This window comes from Alligator mississippiensis, chromosome 3, assembly GCF_030867095.1.
Source record: "Alligator mississippiensis isolate rAllMis1 chromosome 3, rAllMis1, whole genome shotgun sequence".
In the NCBI taxonomy this organism is placed as follows: domain Eukaryota; kingdom Metazoa; phylum Chordata; order Crocodylia; family Alligatoridae; genus Alligator; species Alligator mississippiensis.
This window is the reverse complement of record NC_081826.1, coordinates 64223573-64248131: the sequence shown is the minus strand read 5'-3', so window position 1 is coordinate 64248131 and position 24559 is coordinate 64223573. Positions and strand designations below refer to the sequence as shown.

The 24559-nt window shown below is 45.8% G+C and overlaps 2 protein-coding genes across 5 annotated transcripts in view; both read left to right on the top strand.

Annotated features, from left to right (window-relative positions):
- Nucleotides 1-6635: 6635 nt before the first annotated feature.
- On the top strand, nucleotides 6636-8406 carry RRS1 (ribosome biogenesis regulator 1 homolog). The gene has a single exon (XM_059724033.1). The coding sequence runs from the start codon at nucleotides 6698-6700 to the stop codon at nucleotides 7730-7732; it is 1035 nt and encodes a 344-aa protein (XP_059580016.1). The 5' UTR covers nucleotides 6636-6697; the 3' UTR covers nucleotides 7733-8406.
- A 2248-nt stretch (nucleotides 8407-10654) lies between these two features.
- ADHFE1 (alcohol dehydrogenase iron containing 1) overlaps nucleotides 10655-24559 on the top strand; it is a 36357-nt gene continuing 22452 nt past the window's right edge. For 3 of the 4 annotated variants that reach the window (XR_002093916.2, XM_006261997.4, XM_014606883.3), the window contains exons 1-6: nucleotides 10655-10731; nucleotides 12027-12064; nucleotides 15020-15063; nucleotides 15224-15277; nucleotides 22189-22343; nucleotides 22521-22717. Coding sequence is in view for 2 of the 4 variants with exons in the window: in XM_006261997.4 (XP_006262059.1) it covers nucleotides 10676-10731; nucleotides 12027-12064; nucleotides 15020-15063; nucleotides 15224-15277; nucleotides 22189-22343; nucleotides 22521-22717 (544 nt within the window). In the remaining 2 variants the exon portion in view is untranslated. The remainder of the gene's footprint in view (nucleotides 10732-12026; nucleotides 12065-15019; nucleotides 15064-15223; nucleotides 15278-22188; nucleotides 22344-22520; nucleotides 22718-24559) is intronic. The other variant, XR_002093917.1, reaches the window with a different exon arrangement.

Below are 24559 nucleotides of genomic sequence, written 5' to 3'. Positions count from 1 at the left end.
ACCTCTGCTACTGTCCTAGTATAATCACATTTTCAATTACCTGACACTATGATTTTATATTACATCTACAATTTCCAGCATTTCAGAAGTTGGATGCTTTTTTTTCCACTAGATCAATCGTCTAATACTATTTAAAAGGTACAGACATGAACCCTAGTTTTGCGTATTTAGACCCTAATCCAGAAAAGGATGTAAACACGTCTCATTTAAGCATGAATAAGCTCATTGATTTCAATGGAACTATTAAATATGCTTAAAGTTAAGTATGCACATTGCTGGACTGGGGCCTTTTATTGCTGTTATCATGAAAAGATACTGACTCATTATTTACAGTATGTACATCCCTAGCTCCCTACATTCCTAAATAGCAAAGGTATTACAATAGCATATCTATTGGCAGATGCAAGCCTTTGGCATAGCACAAAAGTCAATGCACACTCCCTTGATATCTGAAGACATAACATAGTCCCAGCCACTTTTGGCTGTCAATAGATTTGCATTTAAAGACAACAGTGGCCATGTCTACATGAGTGGTGTACTGCGCAATTGTTACTGAACAGTCATTTAGTACTTGCATAAGCAGTAACCATATGTAGTATCAGTAAGCAGTATCAGACATTACTGCACAGTAGTGTCCCCACATGGGTTTTTTTCAGATGCTACTGCACAGTAGCAACAAGCTACTATTAAGATCATTGTTATTTGGGTTGCAGTAGCATATGCAAACCCCTTTCCAGTAGGCATTGTACAGTGTAATAAATTAGAATCTTTTTGTTATGCGGAGCAAAATTTAACTCCTACATTTAATTTAGAACTAGTCACCTCTTTCTTTGTGCCAATACAGGGCTTTTCAGGGGAGACTGCTACCCAGTGCTATCAGAACATGGCCAAGGTAAGCCATCTCCTTGCCTGTACTGTTTGCATAGCTGTTAGTCTCAAAATTCTTTATTCTTTCTGACCCTTTTACTCCGAATATCCAGTACAGGTACTCTCAATGAAAGTTATTCAAATTCCTTTGGATAAACTTGCTGTCTTATATAACTTTGTTCTATACGGTACAGGGGAGTGACTAGGACATTGATATATCAGATTCACAGCTTAGTGCTAACACTGATGGTATTAGATTTTCTTATTTCAAAAAGCAGCACTTGTCTTACCCACTTAAGCTGTTATATCATAACTCCAGTCCCCCAAAACTGCGGAAAGTAAGTAGGTAGGTAAGCAACAGTACTCAAAGCTGTTCCTTCTAGAACAGATGAAATCATCCAAGGTCATATTGACTTTCATTATCTTGATTATGATTAAAAGACCTAATTGCATAGCTGGTCTAACTAGGCTACCAGTCTTTCACTATATTTCATTTATCCATGCATTCTGGAGACAGATATCTTCAGCAAAATCCAGATCTCCACATAATGAATTCTGATTTTCACGTCAGAGGTCTGTCACATGGCAGTCAAAGGCAACATCAAAAAAACCAGGGGAGGGAGAGGACACACTTATCTCTCTGACTCCAGTAGAACATCAAACCAACCTGTTAATTCCTGGCTGGAGATCACAACAGGTTTTGGCATCTTGAAAAAGACTCTGGAAGAGCTTTTGCCTCTATAACCTGACAAGCTATGCCAGTGGGAGTTTTACTTCTAGTAGGACCCTCATGCAGGACAAGTGCAGGGGTAGAGGACAGAAGAAAAACAGTCTTCCAGATCTCCAAGGCTGGGGTTAAATGTAAGGCTTATAACTACCCCCTCCAAAAATATTCGTGTCACAGAAACAAAGGAAAAATCTTGCCAATTTCAATCTCTGTGAGGAAATAACCTTTGTAATTTCTGTAAAAAAGACTGCTTAAAAGCAAGCTTTTACTTCAAAGAGTACTAAATTAAAATTATGTATCAGTAAAAAGGAATAATTTGAAGAAAGTGCAAGTATTTTAAGGGCCCCTTTTCATCTATTTTACAAAATTACTGGCACATTGAGTTTTCCTGACAACAGTATTCATATAGTTAACTATTCTCACAGCAGTCTTAAGAACTGGTTGAATCATCTTGCAACTATATCTACTGCCATCCAGAGGTAATTGGCAAAAGTTTGGAGAGTAAATCTGTCACTAGAAGAGAGAACATGAATATTATGTATTAACGCAAGAAAAACCCCACAGCATAAAACCGTAAAGTTGTTATCCAGTCCAAGAAAAGCAAAAAAAAAAATATTAAGCTGAATAATCCATTTCTTTTCTTTTTCTTTGAGACAGAAAAAAAAGAAACAGGGTTTTTTTTGCTGTCTTAATCTTGTAGCTCATCTGGAGCCCAGCAAGGAGCTGAATACCTCTTCAGAGATGCAAAGCATCCTTAATTCCCTTTGAAACTATGGCAGCTGCTCAGCAACTTAAAAGATCATGTCCATACTGAACCAGCCTTTCAAGTGAAGTCCCTAAAACAGGATGACTTATTTTTCATTGGTATGTGCATTTCAACATAAAGATTCCCACATAGGTTAAGAATTTCCACATTGGTGCCTAAAGCCAAAAAATAAATTTTGGGATTAAATTAGGCTAGGGCTTATAAAGGGACATAAGAGGTGTACAACTACAATTAACTTTCTGTAGAGTTGGGTACCTAGGAGACCTCTGCAATATATTAGCATAACAAGGTGTGTTTTAAAACTAGTATGATACTTTTCATTTCTACGGCACTCACCTCTATGTATCTATTTTAGGGTTTTGTATTAAGGCTGGAGATCATAGTAGCGAGCTGAAAAAAAAAGATGTATACAGTAGAATCTCCATAGTATCTAAGTACTATCTGAATGTCCCAGAACAATTAAAACAGTAATGAAACTCAACAAGCACCTGTGAAGTAATTATTATTATCCACATTACAGAGATTGAGAAACTAAAGCACAGAGAGATTAAAACCAAATATCTGGTCCAAAGTTAAGGCCCAAGTTTTTGTTCATTAATTCTAAGTACCACCAGCTCATCCTTAGACACTGGTCCTTATTGTACAAGAGCTGAGCACTCTCAAATCTGGCTACAGTCAGTGGGAGCTCTGGGTGCTTATATCTATAAAAAGTATACTCTAGGTTTAAAAAACTCGGCACCCAAAAGATGAGGCAACTAAAATTAGCAGGCACATTTGAAATTCTGACCCCATATAATCTGCCTAAAAGTCCATACGTTTGTCAGAAAAACTGGAACTAAGGTTAGAACTCATATTCCTATCCTTCAACCCCAAGGTTATCCTTTCCTTTTTTTTAATAGGTTAAACATGCCCCTTGGAAGTGCATGGGTTCCTATTCACTTTAAAGGGAATCACGCACGGGCTTTTCTTTGTTTTCTGTTGTGACCCAAATGATTTCTGCTTTCAAATTCTGTTTGGTTTACAAATCTAGTCAATTATCCTTCCAGCTGCCATCACTGCACACACATCCTGATATCACAAAGTCACACTTTGTCCTGTCTGAATCATACATCAACACTAACAATCAGCAGCAATAAAGATTCTAGAGTTAATAACTGCAATTTTGCTGATGATACTTGAAGCAGAGTAGAATAAAGCTTGTTCTCTTCAGTTACATTACATGGGTTCTTCAATGCTAAATGTACTAAAGTTTGATTCTGACAGTAAAATAAGTAGATATAGCTAGCTCCCACACACATGGAACAGGTGTGTAAGAAATCACTGAGCAGTACATCCCAGGGTGAAATTCTGACTCCATGGAAGTCTACAGCAAAACTTACATTGTCTTCAATCAGCCCAGGATTTCACCCAACGCCTTTAAAACATTGACTGCTGCAAATATTGCAGCAGCTCTTTCAGAGCCATTCTGTAAATGCATCTTCAGATAATTTAAAAAATGCATATCACCATCAAACCATGGGTTATTTATTCAATAGACAGTTACAACACACTCTCAAAGCTATTTGTGCTACCACTTCAAAGTGCCATATAATTTTCAGGGTGTGATTTCTGTAAGCAGGAAAAACCCTTGTTAAAATGTCTACAAGTTGCCACAAGTAGTCTTGGTGTTTTACTGTATAATCATGTATAATCATGCTTATAAACACACAGGACCAGTTCCTTGGCTTTAGCTACAAAGCACACAATATAAATCATAGGGCAGATAAAAACAATTATACCAGATAAATTGCTAACCAAAAGAGTTGCCAAAACTGGAGTTACTGTCTTCAGGATCTCCTTTTATTTCTGCTTTTTTCAAATTGATGTATTGTTAGCATGTAAAATCACAAGTGGTATTCACTAGCACACTCTCAGAGCTCTGTGCTGTTGGGCTGTCTAGGGATACAAAGCATCCATATGCTTTGTTAAGACGAGTATATAGCTCCTTGTGCTGTTGGTGCAGCCTAAGACAGAAAGAGTATGCAACTGAAATAGGACCAATATTTACTACTTTACCAGATCAATATAACAGAAAATACCCAGGCTGAACTATAGACAGATAACTCATTGGGCTAGACTCAGAAAAATACAGAACAAAAAGACAATCCCAGCCCTGCAAAAAATTGCAGTCTATGACAAGAGATGGACTAGATGGCCTCCCGAGGTCCCTTCCAATCCCTAACTCTCTATCAATATAGAGTTTAGGAAAATAATGAAAAAATATTCATGAGAATGTGATAGCAATGGAATTTACTTATGCAGCACAAAAGTCTAAAAAATTCTCATGTGTCTCTAAAATAATGGTCTCAAGTCCCGTCTTGTAAAAGATTAGCAGAACTGTCTTTAAAGTCACTGGTATCTGTAATTCTAGATGATCACATCAGTTGTCCAAGAGAGTGAACTAAATAATTTCTAATATGCTACCATCTTGTGGTAACTGAGAAAATAATCTAGCCAGGTTGATCTGTTTTTAAATGCTTTGGCAATTTCTTATGCTATATTATGAGTCACCATCAGATGGTATATGTTGTTTGTTTTGTTTTAAAAGAACACCCCATCATAACTACAGATGTTATAATGATGGAGGTATTATGCCAAATAGTTTTATGCGGGAGATGTGAAACACTACATCTTAGAACTTGAGAGCCACTGTTTGATTTATAAGCGGGAAAAGAAATTGCCTAAGAACAACATAAACATTATAGATGCGACATTAGACAGAATCTTTTCCTCTGTGAAATGAGAATGATTTCTTCCCTTTCTCAAAACATTATGAAAGGCCAGTACATTTAATCATACTAACAACCTGGTGCCCACAGTCGTCCTCATCACATATACCAGGTCTAAGCTGCCAAGCTCTGTGGTGATGAGTTCTACAACTTAAATTACATGCTGTGTTACAAAAATATTTCCTTCTTATCAGTTTTAACTGTGTTGCTTTTGAATGGCATTAGACATCTTTCGATATCATGGGGGAGAGAGGTAACTACACGAATAGTCCGTGTATTTTCCCAGTAGAATTCACTGACATGTCTCCTAACACGTATCACCTCTTTTAATTGAAGTCTTAATCTTCGGGGGGGGGGGGAGGGAGAAGAAGGGAGAAGTGGAAGGGGAAGGGGGTTGTTTTGGGCTTTTTCATGACCACAGAAGTCCCTCAGTTTGCAGATAATCTCTACCACGGCTCCTTGATGGGTCTTGAGATGACTTAAGAGTCTGATCCTACAGCCACAAACCCATTCACGGAAGTTGCAGGTCTTTCTTCAGGGTACGGAAAGCCCTAGGCCAAGATGTCTCTCCTTTTCCTGCCCCGCCTTCACACATCTGGCATAATTTTTCCCGCCCAGCTCCTATTTCTGCTGTAGCTTCCCTGGGACTTAAGGATTACAAAGGTAGCATAGAAGCCTCCCCTCACCACCACCACCTTGCATTGCAGTGGCAGCGGAAGTGGTAGTGCGCAGGCTCTGCTGCCCCATCCCCTGCTCACTGGTGCAGGAGCAGGACCCCGAGATGGACCAGAGGGACAAACCTGAGCTGTCCCAGCCTCAACAGCCGCACCTGCTTGGTGAGAAAAAAAAAAATCTGAACTAAGGGGCGGTGGGCAGGGGGCCCTCAGGCAGCAGGGCCACAACAGCAGGTGCCTCAGCATTGCCAGGTGTTCAATATGAAATTATCGTATTGGGAGCTCAAAATGATTGTATTTTCTGAAAAACTATCATACACTGAAAAATAATGAAATAAGTATGCAAATAACTCTTCTTCTTTTTTACTTACTATTGCTCACTGTTAAACTGCTGTGAGTGAGAGAGACCTGGATCATCAAAGTTGAAACATTTCTTTTTTTCAAGGCAAACAGCCAGAAGAGAGTGTCGACAGCAGCCCCGACTCAGCTAAGACTTCCTGAGCATGACTTGGTGCATATGCTGCATCAATTAGTTGCCTCAATAATCGTCCTACATTTTGAACACTTTTACTATTACTGATTGTACACTGCACAAGGGCTGAAATGATTGTACAAAACCGATCATTATCGTACGCCTGGTAACACTGGGGTGCTTCTGCTATACAGGGCCTGGCGCCCAACGCTGGGGGCGGTGAGGAGGGCGCTGCTACAAGGGGTGCCGCAGTACCGCGGGGAGGGGGAAGGAACTACGAACCCCAGCATGCAACGCGCCGCCCGCCCCCCTGCCGCCGGGCTCCGCGCGGGGCATTCTGGGCAATGCAGTCCCGCGCTGCTTACACTCATCCGGTGCCTTGACCCGGAAGCGGCCCTTTCCCGGCCACTCGCACGTGGAGCCATGGCGGCCCCGCGCGCGGAGGAGCTGCTGGCGGGCGTGGAGCCGGCGGCCCTGCCGGCGCGGAGCCTGGTGGTGCACAAGGAGCTGGAGCTGGACTTCGACCTGGGCAACCTGCTGGCGCGGGACGGCAACCCGCCACCCCGCGCCGCCGCCGCCGCCCAGCGGGAGGCCGCACTGCGGGCGCTGGCGCGGGACAACGCGCAGCTGCTGGCGGCCGAGCTGTGGGCGCTGCCGGCGCGGCGGCCCGAGGGGGAGGCGGCGGGGCCTCTGCTGGCCGAGCTGCCGCCGCCCGCCACCCGCCTGCCCCGCGAGAAGCCGCCGCCGCGCCCGCGGCCGCCCACGCGCTGGGAGCGCTTCGCGCAACTCAAGGGCATCCGACGGCGTAAGCGGCCCTCGCTTGTGTGGGACGCGGCGGCCGGCGATTGGCGGCGGCGCTGGGGCTACGGGCGGGCGGGCGGCGACCCGGCGCGGGCGTGGCTGGCCGAGGTGCCGCCCGGGGCTGACCCGCTCCAGGACCAGCTGGGACGGCAGCGGCGGGAGAAGCGCGAGCGCGTGGCGCGCAACGAGTTCAGCCGCCTGCGCAACCTGGCACGTGCCAGCAGCTTCCACCCCACTGGCCACCAGGGCCGCCAGGAGCTGGGCCGTGCCGCCTGCCTGGCCCGTGCCTCCACCGCCTCGCTCGGCCGCTTCCAGCCGCGCCTGCCCCGGGAGTCGCCTCTGCCCCTGCCACGCAGCGCTGGCAGCGGCAAGAAGAAGCGGCGCTTCGCACCTCTGCTGGGGGACCTGGCGGCCGAGCGCGGGCGGCAGCTGGAGTTGGTGCGCACGCTGGCCAAGCCACCACCACTGGACGTGGCGCGCGCCACCAACAAGCAGCTGCGCCAGGAGGACGCCGAGGTGGCATCAACGAGTCGCGCCAAGGGCCGCAAGCGCAGCGAGCGTGGAAAACGGGCACGAGGGCGGGGCACCCCCCAGCAGCGCCGCCGGGGGCAGCAGAAGCAGCAGCGCCCGGCTGGGGGCAAGAGGAGGAAGCGCTGAGCATGGCCTGGGCCCTGCCTGGGATTCCCCCCCACCCTCGTGTGTCTGGGGGAGGGCAATCTCTCCCAGCCCAGAGTGGAGCTGGGGTACCCCCCAAGAGACAGGGCACAGGCCTGAGCCAGAAGGACTTGCTCCCCATTTATATGACAGGACCCCATTCTCGTTTGTCTTCTTGTGGCTGCGCTCAGAGGCTGGAGATGCTTTAGCAGGACTGACTGGTTACAAACAGCACAATAGACATGGGCATTTGCTTTTGAGAGGGTTTCTGGGACTGCGTTGTGGAAGGACTTAAAGAGGGTTGTTCCATGTGTTAAATGAGCCATTGAAAGTCAGCGGCTGTTTCCAAGCTTACTTTTTTGCTAAGCAGCCTAAGTATGTTCCTCCAACTCTGTCACCCCTTCATCTTTTCTCCAAGCTATCCCAGATGGGTTTGGTTTATTTTGTGTTCTGCCCTCTATTAAAATTGTAAGAGCTATAAAAATACTGCAGGTCCAAAGTGTCTCTTTCTCATGGCCTAGAAAAGCAGAGATGGGTCTGAACAAGAAAAAGTTCACTGTGTGTATGCAATTCCTTTCTGTGCTGCTGAAATGTAGACCAAAGGTTGTGAGGAATCACTTTCTAGAATTGCTCCCTACTGTGAGAAGGATGTTGCAATAAATGAAGATTTTGTGGTTTGGGGTTTGTTTTTTTTAAATGAGGTGAGTAAAGTTCTGGCTTATTTAATTGAATTGACTACGTGCATTGGGGAGAGTTAACATGTCTCAGAACATTAATACTGTACTAACTGGTATTATCTAACTAAAAATGTGGCACAATTAACATTTAAGATTGGGTAGATAAAACAGCAACTTGGAACAGTCAGAAGTTGCTGTTAGAAGGGAAGATGACTGGTACTAGAGCAGGGCTGGGCAATTATTTCGGGTGGAGGGCCGCTTACCCAGTTTTGGCAAGCCGTTGAAGGCCGCAGGGGTAGTCCCACCCCTTGACAGGTGCCCTGCCCCCTGGTCACCATCTTGGGACCAATGTCTCAGGGCCACTACAGGCAGGGAGCAGGCTGGTAGAGGTCTGTGGAGCTGGGCTGGGCTGCACCGACAGGGAGAGGGGGGAGCTGGCCCTGCTCCATAGAGCCCCTGCCAGCCAGGACCCTATACTCCTGCTGCCCTGGTGTAGGCCCCCTGCTCCCTCTGGCTCTTGCACCCTCTCACTCCCAGTGCCCAACTCAGCCCTGTGGTACAGGCAGGGGGTAGCGCACAGCCCCGACCTGGCGCTTGCTGGCAGGGAACAAGCTGGTGCTGAGCATGGAGGAAAAAGGGCCCTGCCCCATGGAGTACATTCCCTGCTGCAAGTGGCTGCAGCCCAGGGCACCAACCATGGGGCAGGGGAGGGGCCATTTGTCCCTGCACTCAGCACCAGCTTGTAACCTTCCCTGCTGCCAGCATGGGCCCCACGCTGGCTGTGGCCTCACCTGTTGGGGCTGCGCTGCGGCAGGAGCAGCTGCGGCCTGCCCGTTTGCCACACCGGGCAGTGTTTGCTGCTGCTGCCTGCCCAGAGCTTGCACTGTGGTAGGCTGCAGTGGGGCTGCCACCAGGGCCTCTGTGCTGCCCAGCATAGGAGCTCCTGCCAGTCCTGCTGGGGCTTCCAGCTGTGGGGGGCAGGGCCAGGTGGGGCTTCACCTGGGTCCTACTGCCCCTGTTTCCTGTCATCTTTGACAGGAACCAAGGACAGATGAATACATATTTACTTCCTAATTTTTTTAGGGGCCCCATGGACTGGATGGAATGGCTTAGTGGGCTGTATTTTGCCCACTCCTGTACTACAGCTTGAGGGGAGGTGGGAAGACTGAAACAAATGGCATTGATGGATTTGGAAGTGGGAGATAGAACCTGTTTCATACAACCAAATAATATCAAATGTGAAGTTCACGTTCCCAGATTCCTTGCACGTACTATTTCAATAAGGGGTCAAGCAGATGATACTTGAGCGTGAGCTTTTCCAACTTACCTGCTGCAGACTTCATGTGGACACCATTGCTTTCAAACCCTTCGTGGGTTCACAACAGGTGCCAGTGTGCACACTCGGAGCTGCTGCAGAAGGAGTGACTGCTATGTCTAGTTCAGCTTTGGACCTCTAAGTATATTGACATCCAGCAGGTTATGCAGAAATGTCTGATCAGTGACTGAAAAGCACTAGAGTGTTTTGTTTTCCTGTTGTAATCATCTCTTATTTTCTATGGCTCTGTCATTGTATATATCCAGCCAAAAAGAGTTTCAGGAGCCTACTCTGCTGGAGTGAGGAAAGAACCTCTGCAATCCTCAACAGCAAGGATGCATTACAAAGATAGGGGAAACCTACCACTTCCCATCCCTTATTTCAGTCGTTTTGATGAAGGACATCACACTCGCCCCATGGCCCAGATGATGGGCGCAGAGCTGAACTGGGCTCTTTGTGCCAGATCCAGCAGGTACAGTCCATCTGGCATGGGTGTGCACCTCAGTCCTGTATGCTGTCCTGACAGCTGCAGCCCTTACATTGCCCACACCAGATGGCTGTTGTGTACCATCTGGGCCAGGGCACTGTATAATAGGACTAACTGGGCCTGGCTGCAGGCCATACCTTTGATGCACCTAAGCTAACGGCTCAGTTTTCACAGCATGCAAGTGGCACTAGTGCAAAGTTGTACCTTTTCTTAAAGGACTCATGCTATTTAGTGAGGTAACTGTGACACTTCCCAGCTAAAATGGAAAACTCCCCTGCCAGTGCTCTTATTCTAAAGTTATTACTGCCCGGCTCCGCTCTGGCGGCGGGAGCTGCGCTACCGGGCGCTCGCCGGGCTTGGGCGCCCTCCCTCCCCCGGGGCCGGGCCGGACCGGGCCGGGCCGGGCCGGGCCGAGCGGCTCGCGGCGCCTCCCCCGCCTTCCCGGCAGCCCCGAGGCAGGCGCCGCCATGGCGAGCGGGCGGGCGCGCGTGGAGTACTTGCTGAGGCGCTTGCAGTGGGCCGCGTGAGTCTTTGCCCCGCGAGCCAGGCCGGGGGCCCGGGCGGGAGGCAGAGCAGCCGCCCTAGGCCCCGCTCCGCCGCCCCTCTGCAGTGCGCGCAACCCCCCTAGAGGGGGGCTGCCTGTTGACGGGCGCCTCCTCAAACCGCGTTCAGATGGTGCGGTGTTTGGCCGTCCCCGTGTTGCTCCGTGTGTGGAAACGCAGAGGCTGCCCGGCCCCGCCCCGTGCACTGATACTTCTCTAGCACGGATCTGCTGTGCTTCCTGCCTCATCTGAGCACCTCCTATACCTTAATTCACTTCTGCCAGAGCCGTGTGAAAGAGGGAAGCAGTGTATCCATTTTCATAGTTTCATAGATCGCTAGGGGCCGGGAGGGACCTTGTAGATCACCGGGTTCGGTCCCCCTGCACTAGGCAGGAAAAGACACCTGGGGTCAAGTGACCCCAGCAAGGTGACTGTCCAGGCTCCTTTTGAAGATTTCCAGGGCAGGTGACTGCACTGTCTCTGGAGGGGGTTTATTCCACAGTCTGGACACCTGGACTGTGAAGGAGTTTTTCCTGGAATTGAGTCTGAAGCGGCCCTCCAGGAGTTTATACCCATTGCTCCTGGTCTTCCCCAGGGGTGCCCTGGTGAACAGCTGTTCACGAAGTTCTTGATGAACTCCCCTTATGTAGCAGTAAGCTACATCAGCCTTCTCAGCAGTCCCCTCTCAGCCGCCTCTTCTGTAGGCTGAAGAGGCCCAAGTCCCTCAGCCTCTCCTGGTATGGCTTGTCTTGCAAGCCCCTGATCACATGGGTGGCTCTTGTCTGGACCCTCTCAAGTTTTTCCATGTCCTTGTTGAAGTGCGGTGCCCAGAACTGGACACAGTACTCCAGCTGCGGTCTCACCAGTGTGGAGTACAGTGAGAGTATCACTTCCTTAGTTTTGCATGAGATGCAACAGTTAATGCATGCCATTTTACAGACATCCTTCATTTAGTGTTACTAGAGGCACCTATTCACTCTGTATAATTTATGCTAAGCAATTGATTATTTGAGTCCATAATTTAAACTGCAACAATATAAGACCTGGACCGCACTTAAAGGCATCTAGAGCAGGGGCTAACAAATCCGTTATTTGAGTAATAGGGAAAAAAGTATTACCAATATTGAACACTAGATGGCAATCTCTGATAAATGTTGGAAGACAGGGCATGGTAAATTAATTAATAGGGGACCATTCCCTTTAGGCTCAGGCTTGTTAAAGCTCTAGCTTTCCTGTTACATCTTTAGATAAACGTTTGTATTTTCATTTTAATTAGATGCCGGTGTCCATCTCATTCCCACACATACTCCCAAGGTAAGAATGTGTTAAATTTGTGTCTTAAATTATTCCTCATGCTCACATCTTCGAACTCCACATATGCATTTAATAAAAAGTATAACAAAGTTAGAGCAAAGTAATGATAAATGTAAATATTATACACATCTTCTAAATAAGTTATAATAGAGGAGAAACAACTTCACAAAATAGTGATGTCAAAGGTTAAAGACATCTTAATGTACCCTGCATATTTGTTTTTTATTAAATACCGTAGCTATGCTTACAGGATGTAATACATTTGTCTTGTGAATAGAAATAATTGTTGTCCAAACTGTCCTACTGGCGATTACAAATGGCCCAAGTATGAGTGCCTGACCTGAAACATGTTTAAAGGGTTTCAATTTGCAGAGATCCATGACCATGCCCTATTGACAATCAGACTCATGAGGGTATGTCATATTGGGTGCCCCAAAATGGAACCATTCAAGTTCGCTCATTACTCATGAAAATCTGGAATTACATGTTTTTTTGGACTTTGAGGCCATGTCCAGATAAGCACACACCCATCTGCGGCGCCACACACCGCACATGCAGGCATCCCCTGCACTGCTACCTTGCAGCATGGGGGAAGCGGGTGGTGGGCGGGGAGGGGAAGGGAAGGTTGACCCCAGGAGATCCTACACCAAAAAAAAAAGCAGGGCGGCACATGTGGCAGCAGTGTGCACCACCCGAAACCAGACCCTGACTGGACGGAGCCATGCTCCAGCTCCTGACCAGGTTTCCTGATGTGGCTGCAGCCCCAGGAAGGCCCCAGAACCCCAGGTAAGGCTGCTGGGCCCTGCACAGTTGCTGGCCGCAGTCTCCCCTTTGCGACCCAAAGTAACCAGCCAGGCGCCAGAGCACATGTGGCATGGGCGTTCCCTGGGAACAAGTAGCAGCGGCATGAGGTGTGCCACTGCTACTTGTCCCCAGGGAAAGAAACGTCCACGCTCATCTGGACGCAGCCTCATACTGCAATTGGAGTCGCTAGGGCAGACCCTGATATTATGGAGGTACTTATGGAAAGTGCCTTGATGGCAGGACTGTGGGGACTACACTACTTCATTAGTCATGCATTGATTAAAAATTGTGGAAAGGGTGAATTTCATTCCTAGACCTCAGAGTGCTGTATAATGATGTGTAAGTATCATCACTGTCTTACAGACTCAGTTTTTCCCCCAAGATCACCCAGCAAGGCAATGGCAGAGCTGGGAAATTAAGTTAGGTCTCCTGATTACATTTGGGAACCCTTGTGAGTTCATTCAAAACAGGCTCTCTACAGAAGGAAAATCTACATAATCTAGGAATCCCATAAGCTTGCTCTATAACAGAAACTGAGACTATAAAGCAGCAAAATTATAAGTAGTGTGCAAATATTACTGGACATTCATACAATTATTAAGATTCATACAATCTTTCCAGACTCAGTGGATATTTTAACTATACATACATGCAAATTATTGGTCACTTATTCAGCTCATGCAAGATACCTTTTTTAAAACTTTTAAAAAAATATAAATATTATGACATCAAACTAACTACTTAGTTTAAACTAGCAAAGGAAACTGTGACTATTCTATGAGGACATTATGTTTGATATGATAAAGGGTTACATAAGTAGGTTCAAAATGAGCAAATCCTAACCAAAAATTGATTTACAAAAGCCCAAACAGGGACCAATATATAAAGGGAATTGATACAATTTATATATAAGGCTGGACTAAATTCATAGCAACTTCTGTTTGAAAACAGCCAATGTTTCACAACAGCATTTTGAGGAAACAATACAATTTTAAGTACAATAACGTTCTTAATGAAGGTTAAGCTTGCTTGAAGAATACAACAGCAGGGCATGTATTGTACTATGAAAAGGAAGCAAGATAAGTGGTCTGGACACATCTTCAGACAGTCAAATTAATTACTCAAACTACAGCAGACTCAAACACTAGCAGAGGTCAATCACATAGAGCCTGGCAAGAGATGGAAATAAAAGAGAAAACAGCAGCAGCCCTGAGTCTGAATAGAGAGTGCATAAAGGATCCTAATGCATTTGTGTGTCACTGTTGTAGGTCAGTGCTCCCCAAAGGGCCTGTATGCTCATTATGGCTTCCCGTATTGGGTCTGGATCCAGATTATCAATGAGTACACCAGACAGACGGCTGGACATGATCTTTCACCAGGAGCAGGGAGGGCAGTAAATCTTTTTTGACCTTTCTAAGACAGTTGGTTACATTTTCTGACAAATCTGTCAACATGAAAAGCTTTTCCATAGCGTGTACAAGAAGGATTGGGCAAAGGAAAAGTAAGATAACCGAATAATTAGAACTTCAGGCCTAGTGCAAAAAGCAAGGGACTTAGGAAAGCCTAATAGCCATTTTTAATCATTCTCTGATAAACAAAGGGTGCCTTTTGTCCATGTATGTGTGTGTGAAATGTCATATGTGTGTCATGAGAGCTGTCCTGAAAGTTAATGTGCATCTACATCTACGTATTATCTTTATTGGTGACCTTAAATATTGTGCACGTACTTCGAGATAGTCATAAAATGAGTCTATTGAATCTTTTCAGACTTAACAGATACTTTAACTATAAATATATGCAAATTATTGGTCACTTATTCAGCTCATGGAAGATAGAATTTACCTTTTAAAACTTTTTTAATTTAAGTTTTATAATATATCAAACTATCTAGTTAGTTTAAACTAGCAAATGAAACTGGGAATATTGCTATGAAGAAATTATGTTTGATATGATGAAGGGTAGCATAAGTAGGTCCAAAACAAGTAAACCCCAACCAAAATGACGAACAGGGAGCACTCTATAAACATGTTATAAATGACCATACATTTTAAAGCAAAGAAGGCACTTAAGTGCAGTTGCTTAAAGATATAGCCCAGATTTGTTTTGATCAACACATTTTCTATTAATTTTACTATTTAACTTCCATTCCAGTTCCTGAACATGCTGTTTTGGAGACTACAGATTATGCATTTGAGGTATATTAATAAATAAGTATATTATGATTACAAGTGTGATATTTTTAAATATGGCATTTATAAAAAGATGTCAATTATTAAATAATGAGAATCATACCTACTGGGAACTTAATGCAATTTCTTCATTTAAAAGAAAAATTGTTCTTTAATATTTTTGTAGATGGCTATTTCAAACATTAGATACGGAGAAGGAGTTACTAAAGAAATCGGCATGGTAAGCTTTTATGTTGTACATCTTTCATCTGTGAAATGTTACATTCCAGAAAAATATTGATAGTTACCTGCGAATATCCATTTTAGAAGGCTTCAGTTATCCATTTTATAAGACATCAGGCTATATAGCCTATGAATGAAGTTAAAACTATACCATTTTTTATAATATGAATAATTAGAATGTATGAGCTAAGAATATACAAATGTCTAATGAAAATCCAGGGATGATGGCTTTATTATTATTTGTCTTAATGTGGTGCCTAGAGAGTAGTATTGTAACTTTCATTTTAAACCAAAATAATCTATTGTTCTTAATGGTCAAAATTACATTTTTAGCTAAAAACACTCATAATCTTCAGTCCTACTAAGGCAGACAAGGTTCCTTGGGTGAATTTGATGTCTTTTATTAGACCAACCCAAATGGTTGGAGAATAGTTATTAAGCAAGCTTTCGGGTTCAAAAACCCTTCGTCAGGCTAAGGAAGCTGCAGCAGTTGGTGTGTGCTCTTCCTGGATGGAATGAAAAGTAAAGAAGCCAGGGGCTGGGCTGGGCTGGGGAGTCAGTTGCCAGGCAGATTGTAATGTATCAAAAATCCAATGTCTATGTTTAGTCCCTGATCTCTAGTATCCAGCAGGTTGATGAAATGGAGCTCATAGGCTCGTCTCTGGGAAGTGTTGTGTAAATTTCCCTTGAGGATCAGGACTGAGAGATTGGAGAGAGAGTGGCCCTCCTGTGAGAAATGTGCCCCCACCAGTAATTGGGTGTTTCTGTCTTTGATGGATTTCCGGTGTGCGTTCATTCTGGTGTGCAGTTGTTGTCTGGTCTCTCCTACATATCTTCCATCAGGGCATTTGGTGCATTGGATGAGGTATACTACATTCCTGGAGGTGCAGCTGTAAGATCCTGGGATGCTGATGGCTCTGTTGTGGGGTGTAGTAATAGTGGAGGTGGTGGAGATGTGGGGGCAGGTTTTGCATTTCTTGTCATGGCACGGTCTGGATCCTTTTGGTGTGTTCTGGGTGTGGCGGCGAAGCGCCCCCACAGGCGAGCGAGGGGGAGCAAAGGGGACCCACAGACCCCAGACCCCGAGAGCAAGCCCCCAGAAGGGCATACGCACCGTCAGAGGGGCAGCGGGAGGAAGAGCCGCATCCGCGGCTGCAGCCGCGCGAGCCGCCATTACGCCGGCTCTGGCAAGAGCTGTTCCCCATGCGGCGAACAGCTGAGCCAATCCCAGTGGCCGGAGCGGCCGCGGCGGGAGGATTTAAGAACGCCGGCAGAACAGGGAACACGGGGGAGCCAGGGAGAGAGAGTACAGGTGTGCTGCCCGTGCCGCAGGCTCTCGCACGGGGCAGCGAGGACCCCGTCTGCGGGTCTCAAACAGGCAGCGTAGGCAGGAGCGGGAAGCCTGCCGCCGGCAGCCAAGCAAGAGGCAGCCAGAGAGTGCACACCGAGGCACTCTCTCAGCGTCCTGAAGCGGCAAACGCACAGGAGGCAGGGGAGCGCCCTGCGGACGGGAGGAGAGGGGAGACAGCGGAGGCCCCGGGAGGGGGCTGGCACCAGGGGAAGCACCCACCAGCTCCCCCTGGTTCGGAGGAGTATTATCTTTAAGGAAGGAGGAAGGAGAAACCCCTCTCAGCAGGAGGGAGGACGACCGGAACCGGTCAGGGGCCATCATACTGGGCCTGGCAACATCTGGACAACATCGCCCAGTGGTTGGCGTGTGGACGGGGTGTAGGGGAGGCGGAGCCCCGTGGATCACCGCGTCCAGTAACCGTGAGTAACACCGTCTATCGGGAGGTCCCACCCAGGATAAAGATCTCCACTGGAGACCCCTCTGAACGTAATCGATTACATCCAAGTCGTGGCAGGCGAGTTGAGGGGAGGGGCCACACCCCGATAGGCCAGGCGGAGCGAGGCACGGGCTCCACACTGGGGTTGAGGAAGTTTGCTTCTGGTGATGAGGTTGGTGAGGTTCGGTGCTTGTCTGAAGGCTACGATGGGTGGCTCTGGGAAGATCTTTTTAAGAATAGGGTCTTTTTCTAATATGGGTTGCAATTTTTTGAGGATTTTCTGTACAAGGATGGGTGATAGGTCATAACCAGCGGTGTGCGATTTGTGGGTGTTTTTCTTCTGTACTGCAGCAGTTCTTCACGTGGTATCCAGGTGGCTCTTTCAAACGTGCGATCTACCTCTCTGGAGGAGTGTCCTTGCTGGGTGAAAGCCTTTTTAAGATTGGTGAGGTGGCAATCCCGGGTGCTCTCTTCAGTACAGATACGGTGGTATGTGAGGGCTTGGCTGTATATCACAGCTTTTTTGGTGTGTTTCGGGTGATTGCTGGTTCTGTGCAGATATGTATGTTGGTCTGTGGGTTTCTTGTATACTGTGGTTTGTATTTTACCCTTCTGGATACTGATCCTTGTGTCTAAAAAGGGGATGTTGGTGCTGGAGTATTCTAAAGAAAGTCGGATGGAGGGATGGTGACTGTTGAATTTCTGGTGGAACTCAATCAGAGATTCCAGGTTCTCACTCCAAATGATGAAGATGTCATCGATATATCGTAAGTACAGCAAGGGTTTGATGGTGCAGTTCTTGAGGAAGTCTTCTTTCAGGTGGCTCATAAAAAGGTTGGCATACTGTGGGGCCATTTTAGTGCCCATAGCTGTTCCCATCATCTGGAGGAAGTGTTGATTATTAAAAGTGAAATTGTTGTGTGTGAGGATGAAGTGTACAGACCACAGTATACAAGAAACCCACAGACCAACATACATATCTGCACAGAACCAGCAATCACCCGAAACACACCAAAAAAGCTGTGATATACAGCCAAGCCCTCACATACCACCGTATCTGTACTGAAGAGAGCACCCGGGATTGCCACCTCACCAATCTTAAAAAGGCTTTCACCCAGCAAGGACACTCCTCCAGAGAGGTAGATCGCACGTTTGAAAGAGCCACCTGGATACCACGTGAAGAACTGCTGCAGTACAGAAGAAAAACACCCACAAATCGCACACCGCTGGTTATGACCTATCACCCATCCTTGTACAGAAAATCCTCAAAAAATTGCAACCCATATTAGAAAAAGACCCTATTCTTAAAAAGATCTTCCCAGAGCCACCCATCGTAGCCTTCAGACAAGCACCGAACCTCACCAACCTCATCACCAGAAGCAAACTTCCTCAACCCCAGTGTGGAGCCCGTGCCTCGCTCCGCCTGGCCTATCGGGGTGTGGCCCCTCCCCTCAACTCGCCTGCCACGACTTGGATGTAATCGATTACGTTCAGAGGGGTCTCCAGTGGAGATCTTTATCCTGGGTGGGACCTCCCGATAGACGGTGTTACTCACGGTTACTGGACGCGGTGATCCACGGGGCTCCGCCTCCCCTACACCCCGTCCACACGCCAACCACTGGGCGATGTTGTCCAGATGTTGCCAGGCCCAGTATGATGGCCCCTGACCGGTTCCGGTCGTCCTCCCTCCTGCTGAGAGGGGTTTCTCCTTCCTCCTTCCTTAAAGATAATACTCCTCCGAACCAGGGGGAGCTGGTGGGTGCTTCCCCTGGTGCCAGCCCCCTCCCGGGGCCTCCGCTGTCTCCCCTCTCCTCCCGTCCGCAGGGCGCTCCCCTGCCTCCTGTGCGTTTGCCGCTTCAGGACGCTGAGAGAGTGCCTCGGTGTGCACTCTCTGGCTGCCTCTTGCTTGGCTGCCGGCGGCAGGCTTCCTGCTCCTGCCTACGCTGCCTGTTTGAGACCCGCAGACGGGGTCCTCGCTGCCCCGTGCGAGAGCCTGCGGCACGGGCAGCACACCTGTACTCTCTCTCCCTGGCTCCCCCGTGTTCCCTGTTCTGCCGGCGTTCTTAAATCCTCCCGCCGCGGCCGCTCCGGCCACTGGGATTGGCTCAGCTGTTCGCCGCGTGGGGAACAGCTCTTGCCAGAGCCGGCGTAATGGCGGCTCGCGCGGCTGCAGCCGCGGATGCGGCTCTTCCTCCCGCTGCCCCTCTGACGGTGCGTATGCCCTTCTGGGGGCTTGCTCTCGGGGTCTGGGGTCTGTGGGTCCCCTTTGCTCCCCCTCGCTCGCCTGTGGGGGTGCTTCGCCGCCACACCCAGAACACACCAAAAGGATCCAGACCGTGCCATGACAAGAAATGCAAAACCTGCCCCCACATCTCCACCACCTCCACTATTACTACACCCCACAACAGAGCCATCAGCATCCCAGGATCTTACAGCTGCACCTCCAGGAATGTAGTATACCTCATCCAATGCACCAAATGCCCTGATGGAAGATATGTAGGAGAGACCAGACAACAACTGCACACCAGAATGAACGCACACCGGAAATCCATCAAAGACAGAAACACCCAATTACTGGTGGGGGCACATTTCTCACAGGAGGGCCACTCTCTCTCCAATCTCTCAGTCCTGATCCTCAAGGGAAATTTACACAACACTTCCCAGAGACGAGCCTATGAGCTCCATTTCATCAACCTGCTGGATACTAGAGATCAGGGACTAAACATAGACATTGGATTTTTGATACATTACAATCTGCCTGGCAACTGACTCCCCAGCCCAGCCCAGCCCCTGGCTTCTTTACTTTTCATTCCATCCAGGAAGAGCACACACCAACTGCTGCAGCTTCCTTAGCCTGACGAAGGGTTTTTGAACCCGAAAGCTTGCTTAATAACTATTCTCCAACCATTTGGGTTGGTCTAATAAAAGACATCAAATTCACCCAAGGAACCTTGTCTGCCTATATCCTTAGACCAACACGGCTACAACCTCAGTCCTGCTAAGACATTTGTAAATATTTGTACATTTGTAATATTTTAAAAACAATACTTAGAAGCTCTGTGGAGATTTCTTGTCTTTTCAGACATAAAGAAAAATGCAAGTGGTGTTTTCCCCCACTTAAAGCTGTTCTAACCTATTTGATTTTACAGTTGGTTCAAAGGTTCCATGTTCCATTGTACTAAGTATTGTACATACACAGTGAAAGAAACTCCTAACCTTCCCTCAAATTGCAACCTATATAGAGAAGGTGGACAGATGGAGAAAGAAAAGAAATCTTATCTAACCCAACTTAAATATTATGGGCCTACACCTCTGTTGCCTGCCAGAAACAAAGTTTTAAATTTGTATCTCTAAACTTGTGCTCTGCATTATTAAGACTTGTCTAATGTTCACTGAAATGAATAGGAAACATTCCATTAACTTAATGGTTATTGGATGCAGTCCTTACTGTCTACCTCACTTTGAACCCTTACCCTACACCGCTGAAGTGAGGCTTTTTTCCATTGCTTTCAACCATATAGGATGAGTCTGCAGTTTTTATCTCTTTGCTCTTACACATTAACGGCTTAAATTAAGGTATTGTTTAAGAATGAACCATTAAAGCTGTTCTTAGTGGCCAATGCCAGCAAGAACTGAATTTGATGTAGGTGTTTTGTGTAGATAGTTTTATGTAGACAGTTAATAATATTGTGATAATTACTGCAGTGAAGTCTGAAGTGGTATTTTATTTTCATATTCTTTTCAGTCACAACATTGTAAGTATTTTACATTTTTTAAATATTTTTACAGCAATCTATACTTTATTCATGTGGCATTAAATTCTTCAGATTTTACTTTTGCAGATGTAAGGACACATGGGGTAAGATGCACAATTGAAGGTAGTGATGAAGTGATGTTGTAGCCATGATGGTCCAGGAAATAGGCGAGGCAATGATTTTTATTGGAGCATATTTTTTATTGGGCCAGCAGCTGAAACATTTCAAAGGGCCAGCTTTGCAAACATGCAAGCCCTTTGAAATGTTCCAAAAACAGCTGAAGTGCTTCAAAATAGTACCTCCTTAAATGAGGTGTTCCTCATCTCCACTCTCCCTTCCCTTCATGGGGATGGGAGGTAGACTGGAGGAAAGAGTAGAGAACCTAAAGCAAAGTTAAGGGAAGGAGCAGGAGATTCCCCAGCCCAGGAACTGGGAGCCTGACACTCCCTACCCAATCCCTGCTGGGACTGGAGACACCTGGGTGCAGGGCCATGGAGCTCCTGCCCCTGCTTATTTCTCTACTCTGGGGTCTCTGCTCTCCCCTCCCATTTATTTCCCATCTTTGTGAGGTAAGGCAGGAATAGAAAAGGGAGCTATAGGTTGCTGTTGCCTTCTCTAGCATCCCATGGCTGAAAGATTCCTTTTTGAAAAGTTGGAAACATTTCAGTTGCTATGTCTGTCTGCACCCTCAAAGTTTAGTTCTCAAAATAACTATAACTTGGCCTCTTACAAGAGTGCCTTACACTAAGAAGTTTCACATAGCTCAGTATTGTGTTATCATACTTTTTAATTCATATAAATAAATATGCTGCCACTTCTGAGACCTGGATTCATTCCCCAAATAAATCTGGTCCCCTTCCCTCTCAGATTATGTCAAAAATAATTAGCGTTTAAAGTTGGGTACATAATTATTTTTTAATCTGGGCCTTTGATACTGCATTAATAGATATCCTGCAAACTCCTGGGATAGATCAGTCCCTGGTATAGCTTTTTTAGATCACCTTGATTGTGTAAATATATTTAATTGGGAAATACTGAATGAAGTCTAAACCATATCTTTTTCTGTAATCTTGAATAATCCTAGATGGTTTTGGTTTGCTGGCCATTCATTCATAGGGACTATTAATAATATACCTTCAGCGTTTTATATTGCTCCTCGGCTCTAAGATTGATCTATGTTCTGAACTACATCTTTTTCTATGACCTTACATGTGTGCTAGAAATGTTTTATTTAACTATGATTTTGAAATTTTACCATAGCTCAGTGTTTTGTACAAAACTGTTTAATATAATTAGATTGAGGTTTAAATAATCTAGTTTAGATTTCATCCAGGGGGTTTTGTTTGTTTCTTTTATTTCTATTGTAGGACCTGCAGAATATGGGTGCTAGAAAAGTCTGTGTGATGACAGATAAGAATCTTTGCAAGCTCCCTCCAGTAAAAATGGTATTGAATTCCCTTGCAAAAAATGGTATAAACTTTCAAATGTACGATAATGTCAGGGTGGAGCCGACTGATCAGAGGTATCATTTCTTTCATATAATTTGGAAAATGCATGCTTTCCAAAATACCTGTTTCAGTTCTCCTGGCTCTCATAATTTTGTTTTCTACATGCTTCTGTACTAACAGCATATATATTGGTATTAACAGTTAAGTTTGGAAGCCTGGTGCTGTTCTTCTGATTTTCTTTTTCTTCCAAGTTTCATAGATGCTATCTCATTTGCTAAGAAGGGAGGGTTTGATGCTTACGTCGCTGTCGGTGGAGGTTCTGCAATAGACACTTGTAAAGCAGCCAACCTGTATGCATCCAGCCCTGAATCAGAGTTCCTGGATTATGTCAATGCTCCCATTGGAAAAGGGAAGGCTGTTACAGTGCCCCTTAAGCCACTCATTGCAGGTAAAGAAACAGAAGAGTAATATTTTTTTCTATTTTCAAGGCTCTGTGTAAGTTGTTTATATTTGAGTCATTTACATTCAACCATTTTCACCTCCTTTTGGTTCTACTTTTTGCCAAGACTTAAAGAGCATAGGATCATGTAGTTTGCACCAGGTTTTTCACTTCACCTTTGTCATCTGCTCACAAAGAATAATCACATGGTTGCTTCTCTGGACATTGAACCTAAATCTATTAACCAGTTCTTCCACATGCCCTACAAGTACACTGTGCTTTCAGAGTCAAAGGTCAGCCTGAGCTGACTGGCCCATTGGGCTAGAATTGTTAAGGCACACCAGTTTTTGTAGCCAACAGCATACACTGTGATGTCGCTAGTGTCATGTCCTTCTGCCTTCAACTCCTAAGCCCAGATAGCCAGGTGCTTAGTTCAGCTGGGGTGCCACCATCACCACAAGCCTGGAGGAGGAACCTCTGGAGCTGAAGCAAGATGTCTTAACAGTTCTGCTATCATGCCCCAGTCCATTGTGAATATAAATATAAACTATTCTGATCTGCACACCCCAGTACTAACTGTATATAGCCCTTATGCTGTAAGAAATATATTACATTTGTTATGTAACTGGATGGGGTTCTGTTTCTTTGATCAGCGTGCATTTTAAGGGTATAGTTCTTTAGCACTGGCCTAACCTTTACCATACGCAGCATGTTCCACACATCTGTAAAAGACTGAAGATTTGACCTGCTTATTTCTATGGCAACTGTTCTTTGCCTCCCAGAAATGCATTAATATATAACTAACTAGTTAATTTAGCATTGATCATCATATCTATTATGTATCAATTATAGGGTTTCATCCAAAGTTCATTGAAGTGATGGGAAAATTATTTACTTTAATGGCCTTTTAATCAGGACCTTAATAATTAACACACTTCTCTGTTCATGCAGCTTCGTTATCTTCAATTAAAACAGACCCATGTATTTTTCCAGACTCATAAAAACCATATACAACTTAGTCACAATATAACATAACAAAAAATGGTTAGGAATAATATTTAAAATCTGTTCTTATATGCAAATGCTAATAAAGCCACCATTAAGCCCAAATCATCATTGTCCCCATTTCCAAAGTAGAAGAAAGATAAGAGTATCTGTGTGTAGTTGTGTTTTTTAAGGTGTGTTTTCTTCTGCTGGTCAAGAGTCCAGCCTGGCTTCTGATACAATCTGCAGCTGAGGATGTTAATACTAATTTTAAAGGAGTTTTGGCATCTTTTGTCTTCCTTTTGCTTTTGAAAACTGTATAGCAAACTGGGCTCACACTGCTTTCAAGGTTCTTGGGAACCCCCATAAATATTATATATAAATGTTTAAGAATTCCATACTGCACACTATAACAGTTACTATAGTCAGTGGAAGAACGCTATGCAACTCTTATAATGCCATTCTGGGCATGTCTACACATGTAATTAATTCAAAGCAATACACTCCAACACAATTTGTGCCAGAATTTATTGCTCCTGGGCACACTGTTTGAATGTGCACCCAGGACTGCAGCACATTGAGTCAGATTAGAACGGCCCTGGCTGGCAGGGGGCCCTGGGAGTCAGCCTGCCAGCCCAGGGCTGCAGCTCAGTGTTCTGTGGAGGGGCTACCTGGGGCACAAGGGTACCTCTGTGTAGGGCTTACTGGCAGGCAGCTCCTGCACTGAAGTACCCTTGTGTCCCTGCCTGCTGGGTCAGCATCTACACATGTTGCAGTGGAGTAAATAACTCCATTGTAGAATAGTACTTATATTTGCAAGTACTGTCTTACAGCAGAGTTAATTAGTTTATTCCATCCTAATAGCAC

Excerpts from the sequence above, each read along its gene's own strand:
- RRS1 (XM_059724033.1), top strand. The coding sequence starts at position 6,698 with ATGGCGGCCCCGCGCGCGGAGGAGCTGCTGGCGGGCGTGGAGCCGGCG.